Source organism: Petromyzon marinus, chromosome 14 (assembly GCF_048934315.1).
Source record: "Petromyzon marinus isolate PM22_M1 ecotype Great Lakes invasive population chromosome 14, UKy_Petmar_22M1.pri1.0, whole genome shotgun sequence".
Taxonomy (NCBI): domain Eukaryota; kingdom Metazoa; phylum Chordata; class Hyperoartia; order Petromyzontiformes; family Petromyzontidae; genus Petromyzon; species Petromyzon marinus.
Window position 1 is genome coordinate 7,145,910 of NC_133680.1, and position 16,636 is coordinate 7,162,545.

General features: G+C 41.6%; 1 protein-coding gene across 5 annotated transcripts in view; it reads right to left on the reverse strand.

The window, feature by feature from the left end:
- The window catches only part of FRMD4A (FERM domain containing 4A), a 139,006-nt gene that overhangs the window by 31,832 nt on the left and 90,538 nt on the right, over positions 1 to 16,636 (reverse strand). For all 5 annotated transcript variants that reach the window (XM_032954176.2, XM_032954174.2, XM_032954173.2 and 2 more), the window contains exons 7-11: positions 14,437 to 14,459; positions 11,929 to 12,012; positions 9,541 to 9,606; positions 9,203 to 9,260; positions 5,363 to 5,449 (exon numbers count right to left, since the gene is read on the reverse strand). In XM_032954176.2, the coding sequence (XP_032810067.2) occupies positions 5,363 to 5,449; positions 9,203 to 9,260; positions 9,541 to 9,606; positions 11,929 to 12,012; positions 14,437 to 14,459 (318 nt within the window). The remainder of the gene's footprint in view (positions 1 to 5,362; positions 5,450 to 9,202; positions 9,261 to 9,540; positions 9,607 to 11,928; positions 12,013 to 14,436; positions 14,460 to 16,636) is intronic.

The window sequence follows — 16,636 nt, forward strand, 5'->3', positions numbered from 1 at the left end:
AGCTTTCATAACATATGCATGGCTTTAAATGATATTTTCCCCGTTGTTATTTGTAAAGCTGATTAATCTACAGGTTTTTAAAACATGTTTTGTTTGTTCCTACTGGTGTCATGTAATTGATGTGCTATCATTTACAGTCTCTTTTACAGATTTAAAATCGTCTGTATTTACATGTAATGTGTCAGGTGGAGTGTACATTCAAATCACTACTTATTGACTCCAACCTAAATGCATTGATTTTACAAAATATGAAGCATGTGATCATTATTTTACTCCTGTAAAAAAGAGGGGGACATATACAGTGAGGGAAAAAAGTATTTGATCCCCTGCTGACTTTGTACGTTTGCCCACTGACAAAGAAATGATCAGTCTATAATTGTAATGGTAGGTTTATTTGAATGGTGAGAGACAGAATAACAACAAAAAAATCCAGAAAAACGCATGTCAAAAATGTTATAAATTGATTTGCATTTAAATGAGGGAAATAAGTATTTGACCCCCTCTCAATTAGAAAAATGTCTGGCTCCCAGGTGTCTTTTATACAGGTAACTAGCTGAGATTAGGAGCACACTCTTAAAGGGAGTGCTCCTAATCTCAGCTTGTTACCTGTATAAAAGACACCTGTCCACAGAAGCAATCAATCAATCAGATTCCAAACTGCCCACCATGGCCAAGACCAAAGAGCTCTTCAAAGATGTCAGGGACAAGATTGCAGACCTACACAAGGCTGGAATGGGCTACAATACTATTGCCAAGCAGCTTGGTGAGAAGGTGACGACAGTTGGTACGATTATTCGCAAATGGAAGAAACACAAAAGAACTGTCAATCTCCCTCGGCCTGGGGCTCCATGCAAAATCTCACCTCGTGGAGTTGCAATGATCATAAGAAAGCACATATACATGCCCGTCTGAAGTTTGCCAATGAACATTTGAATGATTCAGAGGACAACTGGGTGAAAGTGTTGTGGTCAGATGAGACCAAAATGGAGCTCTTTGGCATCAACTCAACTCGCCGTGTTTGGAGGAGGAGGAATGCTGCCTATGACCCCAAGAACACCATCCCCACCGTCAAACATGGAGGTGGAAACATTATGCTTTGGGGGTGTTTTTCTGCGAAGGGGACAGGACAACTTCACCACATCAAAGGGACGATGGACAGGGCCATGTACCGTAAAACCTTGGTTGAGAACTTCCTTCCCTCAGCCAGGGCATTGAAAATGGGTCGTGGATGGGGTATTCCAGCATGACAATGACCCAAAACACACGGCCAAGGCAACAAAGGAGTGGCTCAAGAAGAAGTACATTAAGGTCCTGGAGTGGCCTAGCCAGTCTCCAGACCTCAATCCCATAGAAAATGTGGAGGGAGCTGAAGGTTCGAGTTGCCAAACGTCAGCCTCGAAACCTTAATGACTTGGAGAAGATCTGCAAAGAGGAGTGGGACAAAATCCCTCCTGAGATGTGTGCAAACCTGGTGGCCAACTACAAGAAACGTCTGACCTCTGTGATTGCCAACAAGGGTTTTGTCATTAAGTACTAAGTCATGTTTTGCAGAGGGGTCAAATACTTATTTCCCTCATTAAAATGCAAATCAATTTATAACATTTTTGACATGCGTTTTTCTGGATTTTCTTGTTGTTATTCTGTCTCTCACTGTTCAAATAAACCTACCATTAAAATTATAGACTGATCATTTCTTTGTCAGTGGGCAAACGTACAAAATCAGCAGGGGATCAATTACTTTTTTCCCTCACTGTATTGTGGAAGGAACGTAACAAAAAAAATTATCTACACGAACGATTTTCCAAACAATTTTTAAAGCGAAGGGAAAGACCACTTATCCATACAGAACAAATGGAATCCTGCTATGTGGTGACCTTCACTATAGAAAAAAAGAGCCTCTCTAATGCTGCCCATTAGTGTAATAATTACACACCCGGAATGTCAATGTACTATAAGGAGTGCCAGTCACCTTTGACGGTTTGCGCATCCAATTTGTAATTACATCTGCCTCGTGCACTGAACTTACTCCACCTTGTGAGCATTTCTAACATTCAGCCGCTGTAATACTCGTCTGTACTCTCAGATCTCCCAAGAACACGGAGCATTTCTCATCTCCACCCAATGTAGGAAACAGCTGATCGTGCAGTATAAATTGTTGTCATTCCCTCAAAGGAACGTCCTCCATAGCAGTCTGAGGTGTGTCCTTCAAATATACATCACTGTGACCTTTTAATACCGAATGCTTATACATCATTCTTTAGTCACATAATTTCCGTTTCATAGCGTTAGAATTAGGACCGCGTCTTTCTCTGGATGAAATAATCATAAGCAGCGCAATTTTCCGCCGAGTGTTAGCTTTTATATTTATACGCAAGTAATACACACGCGTATGTCTATGGTTTTCTGTGGAATCAATTGCGAGCAACAAAATAAGCCAATGTAAAACATCGCCGGTTGGTTTGTACACGACCGTCGGTGTTGGTAACGTAAGGTAGAGGGAATACTTAAAAAAGTCCAAAAAGACGACTTTAAAATAGGAATTTCCATAAAGTCAAATCTACTGTTGTGCGATTTGGGTACTCACCACAGAAGTTACAAGCAATACAAAAAAAACATTTGCACTTCTCCCCTAGACTGCTGGAGCACCACATCAAGCAGCATCGCAGGAGTAATACTATATTCTGTTACCATTGCCTAAAACATGCATTTATATGTAAGTTTTTTGTATTTAAATAAATATTTCCTTCACTTGTATTGGCACTACATCCTTGATCAGTGCGACCAATTGAAAATCCACAACGTACCTTTTGCTAAAATGCGTCCCATATTTGTTGACTGGAGCCAACATCAAAAATGTGTTGGTATAATAGCAGCATTGATTTATGCATGGCATACCACGCGATTATAATTCTGTGCCAAAGATAAATGCGGTGTCAAGATGAATGACCTCAATGAGAATTGAAGGCATGTGCTTTAACGACTGACTGAGCAGAGATAATGAGAGGGGGACCAGACCAGCGCATTGTACTGAATGCGGCAGCTGTCTTTTCAGGTGCGAGAGGCCACCGTCTGGTAAAAAAAAAAAATCTGAAACATAACACACAGTAAGATCCTCGACGCGTATTTGAAGAAACGAAAGACTGCGTTAACACAGAGTAAAATATGTCGAGTTCGCTGAAATGTTGACGAGACCATCTTCCACAACTAAAAAATGTATACATCACACAAATGGAATTCACCCCATGAGACATTCTCATGGGAATATGTGGCATTGGTGAATTCAGATGCATGACTCCCGGTTCCATTGCGGAGGTGCAGTTTTGTTTTATAAGCTTACGCCTTTCAAAATAATTTGCAATAAACATCATCAACATCTGACTGTACACAGGCAGCAGCATATCGACCTGAAGACCTATTTTACTCTAAACTAAGATTAAACTAAACTTTCAATTTTACAAGATAAGGCCCAATGAGCAATATATATCTCTTTTTCAGAAACAACCTGGCCATAAATGATAGCTCAACGAAGTAGCTTATCATTTGGAAGTTTATAGCAGCCACATACTCTACACGCATGTTTATAAACGTGGAGGAAAAAACCCTAGGACCCGGAGAAAAATCCACACGACCACGGTTAGAACATGCAAATAAAATGCAGGCGTCAGGATTGGGATCAAACTCACGACCTCCTGCATACCAGGCGAGGTGGTAACATCTCGCCATCACGGTGCCCCTCTTTTTTGTGTGAAGTTTTGTTCTCCACCATGAGACTTTTTATAAAACATTGATGTGTAACTATAGCGAGACGTTTTCAATAATACACTGTAATATACTATATTATGAACTGCAATGGAAACATCATAGGTTTAATGTCCTACAAAATGCAGTATAATGGGAATATGAAGTTTATTTATTATAAAGCACAGGAGCAATAAATACAGCTATAGACTTGAAAAACTGGAGCATAATTGTCAGCAGCAAATTGGAGAAAAGTGCACGTAATCCTTTGTTATTTGGCATCGGATTTCATTAAAACCTATCTAAGGTACATTCCACTGTAGCAATTTATTGATGTAATACTTTTGTCATAATGGCTTTGCTGCAGAGACCATTAAAACAATCCTAGCCCTAGGAATCCAGTAATTACAGCTCAAGGTCAAATCCCCATGACCTGTAATTCCAGCTGACTTGCTGATGAACTGACAAAGAGAGACGTCTAAGATATGGTGCTGTGAGTCGCACATGGCAGATGCCAAATCGGGATATTGTACATTTTCAGCAACGTCATGATGCTCAAAAGCAATGCCTTTTTACGAATCATATTTCATTATTTAATGTCTCGGCAAATAATTGAACGTATAAATAATGGCAGTTCCTTCTGTTGAAAAGTCAAACTCACAAGCACAATCAGAATAATGGAGCTCAGATTCGTTTGATTATTAAAACCAGCACATAAATGGGCAATGGTATTCAGAAGCATTCCTGACTGCTTTCATATAGTATGTAAGGCATAATATGTACAGTAGGTGTACTACAACGTACGAGTCATGGCTGTCTGTAGCAACAAATAATTAAATTTAATGTGTGTATAAAATAAAGGTGCAGCCCTGCAAGTGCTTGCTCATGCCACTGCTGGTGGAAAGGTCTCCAATAGAGGAAGCTCTACAAGGGTCCTCTAGAGCAGGGATTCCCAACCCCCGGGCCGTGGACCGGTACCGGTCTGTGGCCTGTTAGGAACCGGGCCGCACAGCAGGAGGTGAGAGCGGTGAGTCAGCACGTGGCCCGCCCATTATTTTATTATTTACCACTTCCGTCCGCGCCTTTTTCCCGCACTGCGCACTTGTCTCAGTCACAGTGTTGGTAAGCCCACAAGCTAACCCCTAGTAGCCAAAATGAGTAAAACACCAAACGTCGCTGGAGAGCTTCTTTGAAAAGGGGGAAAGACCCAATGACGAACCCCTCCCCTGCCGGTTCGTGAAAAAATTGTCTTCCACGAAACCGGTCCCTGGTGCCAAAAAGGTTTGGGGACCGCTGCTCTAGAGAATACTTTGGCTTCCTCTTCCACACTAGCCAGACATCTTGAAAGAGGTTGGAGTACCCACACTTTACCCCCCACACCTGGTTGGCTAACTCCTGAGTGGACAGGGGCTGCGGATTTTCAGAAACTCGTCTGCCACGCCCGGCGTGCTAACCACTGCGGCATCCCCGTGCGTAGACACGTGTATACATTTTTAGAACGCATCTAAATCTCTTGAAGCATTTCTCTCATCTCCGTATCCCTCTTCGTCAGTTTTCTTTGGACTTTTAAATAGAAACAAAATGTGCTTTCACTGTGTCTTTGGGAAATCATAAAAGGACACACCTGCCTGGGCTTTAGCTTGTCCTGGAAGTCGTATTGCGAAATGCCCTTGTTGCTCAGTCCAAGCCACCAGGGCAGCCCTTTTTTATCCTGCCAGACAAGACAATTATAACAATGTTAACACACACAGCTTGCTTAATGATACATATTTTACCGACCATTGCTTTGAAAGATATTGGAGTCGAAATAATCATCTGGTGGGGTTAAATAGGCAAAAATGAGAAATCAGCTGCAGGTTGCATGCAGGCTGCTTCTACACAATGTACGGAATAAATCAATAACTAATATTTACTACACTAATAGTACAATAATTAATATTAACTACACCCTTGTACAAACTGTCATGAAGGAAGATGGCATAATTTATTGATTTTCTCCATCTAATCAGTGAATAGTGTGGATTTATTTGCAGTGCTTTGTCAATCTAATTCTGGATTAATGCCTTGACCCATGCAGTGTCAGTTCTGGAAGTTTTGTGAAATCGGTGGCCTGAGACTGGTTTAGATATATCTGGCAACTGAAGTCAGCCGCGTCTGACAATCAGTTCATAATGCATTACGTTAACCACTCTGCCGCCGTAAGGATTATGACGTGAAAATTTAACGTCTGGTGACAGATAATAATTTAAAAAACTGAGATAGAATTTTACACACAGACACAGGATACGGCATCTCATAACGTGCGCTCTTCTTTACAAAAAAAAAATCCCATGACACTTTTTATTATGTGGCAGCAAAAGGCATACATTGATTGTAAATTTCCGTGCCGCGCATTTTTTCTCAGATCAAACCACAGCTGTAAAAACACCCACACCTGCTGGGGTTCCCACAACAAAGACAACAAACAGGGTGGACACCATGTGTCCCCCACACTGTGCCAGTAAATCAGGGGAAGTAGGTGGGAGGCGTGGTGGTGCGTTTGGCCAGACATAACTGTGGCTGCAGTCTTGGGCAGATCACTCGCTCTCACTCAACTTATGCGCAAACTGGTCCGAGAAAAAAATTATCCCCTGGGTGTTTTTATTGACTTTGCAACGTCGTTATAAATCTTGCAGATGGTTACCTTTCTTGCAAAAATATGTGGTGTGGCATCTGGCCATTTAGTGAATGGGGGGAATGCAAAGTACTAAGACTAGTTTTAAAGAGAGTATAGTATATTAATATAACCATTACACTCAAAATATCACTCGCTTCCACATTATCTATTCCTTATAATGGCCATCTGCCAGTAGACACAAGACCACCACTGCGTATCTGAAGGCAATCAGCAGTGGTCTAACAGCATATATGGAACAAATAAGTGAATGGGGATAATACAAATTATTCTGAAGGTAAATATTAATAAACCAAAATAACTGGTTATATATCATTAAAAACTGTCCAATATCCGAAGAGGAGGATTTAACTAAATGTGAAATCCTTGCCTATTATATGTCAATATATAGTGCAATGCATAACCTGTTACAAGTGGACATAGTTAAGTGCGAAAGAGAAACTGTGTTGGAATTGGTTGGGGGATAGGCTGTGTCGCGGCGAGCAGGCAAGTTTGAGAGAGAGATGCACGGGTCGCCGAAAGGGACGTGAGGATAACAGAGCGAGAGGAGATGGTGCAGATAGCGAGCCAGCGGAGACAAGTGGCGGGGAGGCACATGGTGAGCGAGAATGGTTTTGGGACACGGGTCGTGTCTGCCACGTGGGTTGTGTAGGTCAAACTAACTGACCAGGCAGCACAAAAAAAACGTTATGACCTCGAGCTAATTTTGAGCAGGCCCTACCAGTCTGCCCATAAGAGGATAAACTGCCAAAAGAGAAAAGGAATGGGAGTGTCTGGCAGGTCCTCTCCTTTTGCACCATGTCTGACTGGTGTCTAATGGTGCCATTACTCACAGCTGTTGCTTCCCCACAGCCATGGCCAACACACTTTAGTAACAGCCATCCATTAACTTGGTATTCAACAGTTTCGGTAACTTCTAATGTGGTCAGGCCACCTGCTTAGGGACAGGAGCAGTGGGCCGGCATTATTTGTTGGAAAGTCTGAGAGAGACTGTCTTCACCACTAATCCGCCCCACTTATTTTTGTGTCAAATACAAGGCTTTGTCTTCGTCTTGTGTAATGTTCAGGCTCTTGTAAAATGTTTAAAAAAACTACCAAAGATAAACAAAAGTAAACGTTTTCACTTCAACACGATAAAAGTTTAGATTGTGCTTCATGCCAATAAAAATAAGAGAGCATTTTAGCAACACATACTGAATTCGAATAATGTGCTCAAATTAAACTGAAAGGAGTTTTTATGATGGAAAGGATAATTTAACTTTCCTACATTACAATAATGCTGTATCTATCTAAGCCTGGTGAAAGACCATTTCTACCATTTTACCGAGGCTGATTAAATGTTATTGGGTAAGGAACAAGACGCACCCAAGAGAACGTTTACTGGGGAGGATGCAGCGACTAAATCAGCTTGTGTGAAGATGCCAGATGGATTCTTGCATCGCAGGATCGTGTGGTGTGGTGGAGTTTGGGGGAGCCTTCATCCAACAGTGGATTGTCCATGGCTCAGGATGGTGATGAGAATAAGTAAAAATTGACATCATCCTCATTTTAATGGGTTATGCTCTCAACCATTGTCTTCTAAATAGTTTCGAGACAAAGTCACAGCAGCCATAGCTTTCTACCAAATAATTGGGTCCTCGTGGACAGAATGCACTCGAGTGTTTCTCTGGCCCTGGTCTCATCACAATGGCCAGCTTGTGCTGCTGAGGGCTCCCGAGGGAGCTGGGACCTATGCCATGATGAATAAAGAAATATAGGATGAAACAGAATGAGAATGCAGAGCTAATGTATGTATAATATGTAATGCAATTACGTAATATCCTGGCTACTTGACATGTTGGCCCCTTGGGCCCGTGCCGAGTTAAATGGTGTTTATGATGTATGTCAAGCCACTGCTGGATGGATGAGGGCTTCCCCGAGCCATGTCAGTCATGGGGGTTGTTTTGCGAAAGACGTTCGACATACGTTCCAGAGAGAATATTATTATCAGATGAAGTAAATATGATTACGAGCTCAGCCTGATTTTGGATTCAACCCGATTCAAACAGATGTGATCTGCAGCTAGGCATGACTTCACCCCACAAACAGCTCTTTCAAAAATACAATGGACATGGCAATGGTAACTTGTTCTTCCTATGGTGCAGTGCTACATTCAAAATTGATTCTCTTACATTAAATTTTAAATCTATTTACACGTATATTTTTGTTTACTTTCAACGGTTACATATGATGCTCAATGTTTTAGAGAAAACTTATTTGGAAATTAAAACTTTTATTTATTAACATTCTTTAAACAAACAAAACACTGTTTTCTCAGCGCCCCAGTGTGTAAGGGTCTGATCCTCCAATTATAAAGTCAGTCCATCTCCCTGCATTGTGTATCACTGCTCTAAAGAAGGCCTTTTCCTGAAATGTCAGCCTATTACAGAACTCTTGTCACCCGTGTCCCGACTAATTTTCCATGGGAGCTGTAGGCTCACTGAACACTCATGTCACAATCTGCAATTATAAGCATTTTATTTTCCTGCATATATGTACATTCGCGGATAACCCCACCAATAACACAATCTTCATTGTTTCCCCCTCCAACGTTACAAGGCAGCGTGATTGATAATGAATGTGGTGATATTCTATGAGGACTAATTGTTACCAGTGTTTGCCCATTGCAATATTACTTTGCCATTAACGTCACAGTTCGGTGCTTGTCAGTTTTGTGACTATGCTGCATATGGGTGAGATTTGTAGAATGTATGTCTGTGTTAAATGCTGCTAAGATGCACAAAACATTACCTTCACTGGGTAATAGTGAACACCATAGCTAGGTAGAGTCTCCACCACACTCATATAACTGCAAGAGAGAATACAACGTTACGGCAATGGCATTACCAGAACGCATGTATTGACTGGGCTGTGGGACAATCACTTTAAAAGGACAATAATAGCCCCAGTAGACAGGCGATCCAGCGATGTCCGCTCACCACCTGGCTCCCCAGAAGATGTAATGACATAAAATTGACTCGTGCTAATGTTATTGCGAGCGATTTTTCAGTGCTCTTGAAATATTATGGTTTATAGTCTTGCAGGGCCAAGATCACGGGGGGCATCACAGATTCCAGTAAAGTCCTTACTTGACAATAGCCTGCCCTCGTGTTTGTCCCTTGAGCTTCTTGTAGTGCTCGATAATCCGCTCCTCGCTGTGAAATATAAAAAGAAAAAAGAAAACCCATTAATGCATATATTATATAACCTGCAATAGGGCTCAATATAACTGTCTTCAATCGGCGGTGGCGCACGGGCCAAGCAAACCAGCCAAGCAAAAGTGTAGCGCCCCAAGAAGATGCAACATTTCAACACACTAGGGTTGGTGAAGGCGGACGCATAAGACTGGTAACACATATCACGCGTCACTGATGTTAGCCATAGTGGGGAGTTAACTCAGGTCGTGGGGTTTATGAAATCATGAAAAAACGTGAATGCGTCAAAAATCATCACACATTCAAATCCATCATGAACATAACAAGACAATTGTCTTTAGAATATCTTTTATCTCTCTGCTCTGCATTGATTTTCGCTCATCTTTCTACGTCTTGTGTATATCTCCTCTTCTGTCATTACACTAGCTTGGCAATTTTCTGCTTAAAGCCCTTCAATGGGCTAACCCCACCACTGTAATCAACGCTTAAATGTTCGCCTCAGGAATAAAGCGCAGGTGAGCGATTTTAACAATTATATTCTCCAACTTATTTTTCACGTAACATTAATATTCATTCTTCTTGTCTATTCCTCTTTAAACTACATGTATTGTTTTCCATTTAAACTCTATTTTCCCCAGAGAACAATGCAATAACATACTATGAAAAATACATTCAGCATCCCACGAGCTTCCTATGATGTCTTTATATTTAAATTGGTTATATTTATGAGAATAGACTGATGTATAGAACTCATATTTTCTATAGGTAAAGCAGAGAAAGTAATACATTTAATACCACTTCTTGTAACACTCGGTATCAAGATAACGGAAGGCTAAAACCAACTATAAAAAACAGCCTCACTTTGCCTGACATTCAATAACACAAAACACACATTGTTTGCAAAAAAAAGTCAATGCCTTGATTTTTGGCGCTGTTTGTACACACTTAGGCTCTTTAACCCGAGGTAAAGCAACACATTCCTGACACATTTCTCACTTTGGCAATCCTATACATCGACTGTCAATATGTACACTTGGGGGCGGGTCAGTAAAGGTTTGCTCAATATCCACAACAAGCACCCTTTATCCAGCAGTGTTAACAGCCCACCCACTCTTCTGTCAGTGAAGGGAGGCTGATCAATAACATTTGAAAATTTAAATCTGGAGATTCAGCTCTTTACAGTGTAACAATCTTCTGCTACTACCATGCATAAATATTTGAACAGTCTCAAACAACCAATACCCCCGTCTCACGTGCATAATCTGTTATGCTGTGGATCTTAAAAATGTCTCTCGCATTCGTTATGACGTCCACGTTAACTCATCGTGGAGATAATAATTTTAGTTTTTTGATATACAACATAAAGTTGCAGCTCTGAAATTGCTTGTTCGGAAGGGCTTCCACGACAGAGAAGTCGAGGGTGCATTTGGTCTACTCTTCCATGTTGATCAGACGTGTTGGAAGAAGTGGAAGTACCCACCCTTGACGTCATCACACGTGACCTGCCGACAGACGAACTGTGGTGAACCCATGTGAACTGCTGGGTGGGTAGAGGCATGGGGATTTGAGAAACATTACACCATTGTTATAACTGCCAAACCGGGAGGCAGACCTGAACTGGTGACCTATGGATTGCTAGTCCAGTGTCCTAACCATTGCACCACGGCAGTTCCCACTTACACCGTTTTATTCCATACCAAATTATATAAAGCGCTCTGTTGCATGTGGTCTGCAAATGTGGAGACTTATTTGAGAATGATCACATTGCTCGAAAGAGGTGCTGTAAATTTGACGGAGCATTTGGAGAGACTCTCATTCGACTTCTATGGCGACCATAAATCTCAGCGAGTGTCTAAAATGTATTCTGAGCAAGAGAGATTCCATAAAACCGAAGGCAATGTTTAGCATACATATTACTATTTCATACATACATGCATATGGGTTTATATATATAAACACAAATAGTATATATTTCTTCATTTACCCAAAGGTGATTTCCCTGCGGCTCAGTAGCAGAGTGAGGTGCTCCCAATTGGAAGGTCACCAGTTCAAATTCTGGTTGGAGGATGACTCGGCCCATCATCCTTCCGTGTTCGATAAAGTGAGCACCACTTTGTGAGGAATTCAACAGTTCTTGTCTCATGGTGAAATTCATCACTCCCAAAGGAATGTGGGATTTCCTATCACTGACTCAGGGTTGTGAACAGGAGATGAGCACCACCTCGATGCTCATTTGATTTGGCAGGAAATCACTTTGACTTTGGTTTCCGCATGAGGGAGTAAAAAGATTTGGAAAGGAAGTGAAGGGATGACAGCACTCACCAGTAGCCGATCGAGGGGTGTTCCTTCAGTACCAGTGTGGGAAGAGGAGGAAGGGTCTTCAATTCCGACCTCACCGCATCATCACTACCAACACACGCAGCACGCAGGGATAGAGTGACCAATTGGAGCAAATTTTTACCAAGCTCTTCAATTTCACAACTTAATACCCTAACGTGTATGCACATGGGTGGGAAAAAACCCACAAATCTGCTAAGTGGAGGCCATGTCATTTATTTCAGGCACAAGCAGAGATTAAAACCTCAACTGCAATCACACACTTGGATTAAACTAATTTGAAATAATTCATCATTCCAGTCTACTACACTTCCGACAGCTGTAGACAAACTGCCTGTGCACAGGATGGAGAGAGCTGATTTCACGGTCACTTGATGTAACTTTAAACCATCTAACATGCTTTTCATGACAAAAAGCACATAAATCACTGTTTTTTATGTCGATGCCCCACATGAATTGAAAATGTATTCCAACATTTGACATTATTTTTTTATGATTGAAAATGCCATTGCTTGCAGCATTGTAAAAAAAATCCAACTAAAATGGTCTCTTAAAATATTTAAATACATTTTATTTCATATCCTTTACATGCATTTATCACCATGTTTATGTTTAATAATTATAGTTTAATGAGCACATTTGTCTGGTAACTTAGCTTTGTTTTAACGTATAGATAAAACTAACAAGTCACCGTTCTTCACAGAATAAATTTTAGAAGAATTAGAAATGTCAATAATCTAGGAGTCCTAATTGCAGTGGCTAATGAATCACATTCAATGCTTTAGATTGAACACTTCCATTCTCTGCTGTTACCCAATAAAGCTTAATTAATGAGCAAGAAGACGCCCACTGGGGAGATGGAAGGATTAAATTAGTTCGTGGGCAAGTGCTAGATGGATTATTAAATTGCTAGATCATGAGGTGGTAGTAGAAGGAGGAAGCCTTCATCCAGCAGTGGAGTGACCATGGCTGATGAAGACAATAAGAATAAGGAAGCCACCGAAGAAGATGCACTTTTAAACCGAGTTTGAAATCGTATTTCTTTAGAACCGATTCGTGTTTAGTTTGTTGCACTTCCTCCACACCTCTGACGAGCACGGCTGGCTATGTATGGTGCAAAAGAAGTTCAACATACATACAAGAATGACGACGTACGCAAGAAAAGTATCATTAACATGTGCAGCTGAATGGTCACATAGGCCGGTACCCTCAAACTGCATTGAATCCGGCACCTCTGTGGTCATCCATTAAATTCCTGCCGAGCAAGCAGAGCAAGTAAAGCGAGTACAGCGAGTTTCACGGCTTCAACTCTGGCGCCGGTGGCAATAACTCATCTAACAACTGTTCCCTTCGCTGGTACATCCACATCAATCAAGTGCCAAGGGCCGTCAAGGCGGCACAAGGATGGAATATTTCCCTGTGGGGGGGGGGGTTCTAAATTATTGATATAAAAAAATGAATAAACATTCCCACGGTCCGTATATATTGAGAGATAGTGCGCTGTATATATGTGTAGAAAATGTACAAAATATGTGCATGCATGGAGAGATTTACATCAATTTGTTACTTTGGAAAATGTATTTCATAACGCGTGCTAAGATGTGTTTTTAATCAGAAGATCAAATAAAAGATCTTGTATTGTAAAATAATAATCACTTATATTTTTATTTACAGATATTGTTACGTCCTCTGCTGGGTGAATGCCTACCCGTGTAGTTTCAGTCGTGGGAGTTTGTTTTACGGCACCAAACCCACAATGACTAGCACAACGAAGTGGGAAAGCCCAGGACTGTTTCAGACATCACTCGCCACTGATGTTAGCCATGGCTGGAAATCCAACTCGAGTCGTTGGGTCATAGCTCTGTGAATGGACCACTCGATTGTACACTAGATACTACATCAGTATCAGCATCAGCCATAGCCATGAATCTACTGCTGGATGATGGGCTCCCCAAGCATCTGCACGTGACGTATTTTTATCACCCCATCTCCTTGGCAGACGTCCTCCTGGACTATATCAGTGTTCAGTCGGCTGATGATGCCATAGAAGATAACAATTCTGACTCACACGGTATAGCCTATTGCATACTAGATACGATATCGGTGTATCTTTGTATGTTTACTAGTGCGTAGGTAGCTTATGATGACATCGATGATAACAATGCTGACTCACATAGTGAAGTCTATTGTATACTAGATACTGTATCAGTGTACTTCTTTGTATGTTTACAAGTGTGTAAGTAGCTTATGATGCCAGAGATGATAACTATGCTGACTCACATAGTAAAGTCTATTGTATACTAGATACTGTATCAGTGTACTTCTTTGTATGTTTACAAGTGTGTAAGTAGCTTATGATGCCAGAGATGATAACTATGCTGGACTTGGTAGGTATATTCTAGTGTATACCAGATACTACATTAATATATGTCTGAACATGCAAGAGTGTCCAGTCAGTTGATGATGCTACTGATGATAACAATGCTGACTCACCAGGTGTAGTCGCCCGCAGCCTCCTGCAAGAGGAATTCAAAAAAACAATCACACATTCAGACCTGGTTTGCCTCTCAAACAGACAATAGCAACACTTAAAGCCCTTAAATTTGGACTTAAAACTTTCGTGACTGCAGGAATTCATATTATTTGGTTCTTTCGGTAAAGACATGTAGATATAAAAAGAATACAAATAAAGTGAATAAAAATAATAAAAAAACAAAAAACACTAATGCAGACTGTAGCCTGGTTCTTAATCTGAGTGATTGTACTGGCAGTCTATAACATAGACTGCAGCAATGGTTATGACGCTGGTTGAGTGTACTTCTCATTAAACTAAACTATTTATTTGACCAGGTAAGGCTCGCTGAGCTATGTAGCTCTTTTTCAGAAGTGACCTGGCCACAAAAGATAACTAAACGAAGTGGCTCATCATGTGGAAATTCGTAGCAGTAAAATACTCTAAACGCACGTTGATTCTAAATGTGGAGGGAAACCCCATAGCGCCTGGAAAACAATCCACGCGACCACGGGGAGAGCATGAAAACTCCAAATGTACAGGCGTTAGGGTCTGGATCAAACCCACGACCTGTATACCAGGCGAGGCAGTTAACATCTCGCCACCATAACACCCCATTTCACACTTGCTTACAAACACAATCACCGCCCCTTTATCCCCAAAAATACATAAGTTTTTACGTATATATAGAAATAGAAAGCTCAAAACATTCGTAAATAACACTGCCTCAAAAGGACAAATATATAATAGGCGACGGTTTGGGCAATGGTTCTTCTCCATTGCACATAAATAGAGAGGCCAGAGAGACAGGGTGGATAATGAGTTGGAGACTGCCCTATACACCATGGGGCCTTACATACTTTACAGTAGTTCAATATTGTTGTAAGTTCAGAAATGTGCTTCGGAAAACAAGACACGTTGGTGACCAGCCAAGGTCTATAGCAACTTCTAGGAAAGACCAATTACTGTAGTATTAACGGATTGGCAGGCAGAGAAAGCCAAGGGATAGAGAGAGAGGGAGAGGGGGGAGGTGGGAGGGTGGTACAGGGAAACGGCGGGACGTGAGGAGCAGGAGAACCTGGAAGTGGCAATTCAACCATGAGAAGCCAAAAACAATTTCTGTTCTGCCCGATTACATTGCAGCAACACGCAGAAATGGGGGCCACATGCCCTCTGCACCGGTCATTATTCTCACCCGGTAATGTTATAACGTTACAGACAAGAAAAGTAACACAGCACATGTGATTTATTAACAACGTGCAAAGCAAGCATCACCTTCACCCCCCCCCCCCTTTCTCCCACCTACGTTATATTCGCCTTTGCGTTACCGTCGGTGGAAATGTTGAGTCAACACTTCCGACTAACGCGTCATTCAGTCTGCATCGTGCCGGTATCACAGCTGGCGATTGACACAGCTTGTTAAAGTTTTGTACTTTTTCAAAAGTCCTTATTCCTTCCACAGATATCCCAACTCCCATTGAAACACACACACACACACTGCAGCTCCGTTCGCGGGGGGGGGGTTATCAGCTGTTACATGCAGATTAGCGCAACGCTCCCGGCTGCTTAAGCACATCTCTTACACTGCAGCTGCTTCAGTGGCCCTACGTTTGGTACAGCAGGCACACGTGTCACGTGCCACTACTACAGGCATCAGCTGTGCGAGGATGATTTCTTTTTCAGATCCGACTCCCAACAGCGTTGAGGCGAGCATGCGCTTCTTGAACAGATTAAAAGGAGGCTCAATGATACACAGAACTGCAATTGCAATGACACGAAACTTGAATTTACATTGCATCTCCTTTACAAGAGTTATCGTTAACCCCATGTTGTTACAGCGACATAAAAGACCCACCCACAAAGCAGATGATTCCAACGTTAAATTTTGATTTAAAGCTTTCGTGACTGCAGTAATTCATATTCTTAGTTCTTTCGGTAAAGTCACGTGACTTTACCGAAAGAACTAAGAATATGATTCCAACGTTAGTTGCAAAGCTTTTTAAAAACAATGCATCTATACGCATGGGTATACTCTCTCTTCCCATGAACATACAAAGCTAAAGACAAAGATCCCCCATAGAGCCTTAACAGACTGTAGGGGCAAGTGCTGTTAGCGAGCACCTATGAAGGCTGGCACAGGACACAAGGGAGTTGGTGGCCAGCTCCACACCCGGCCGCCTT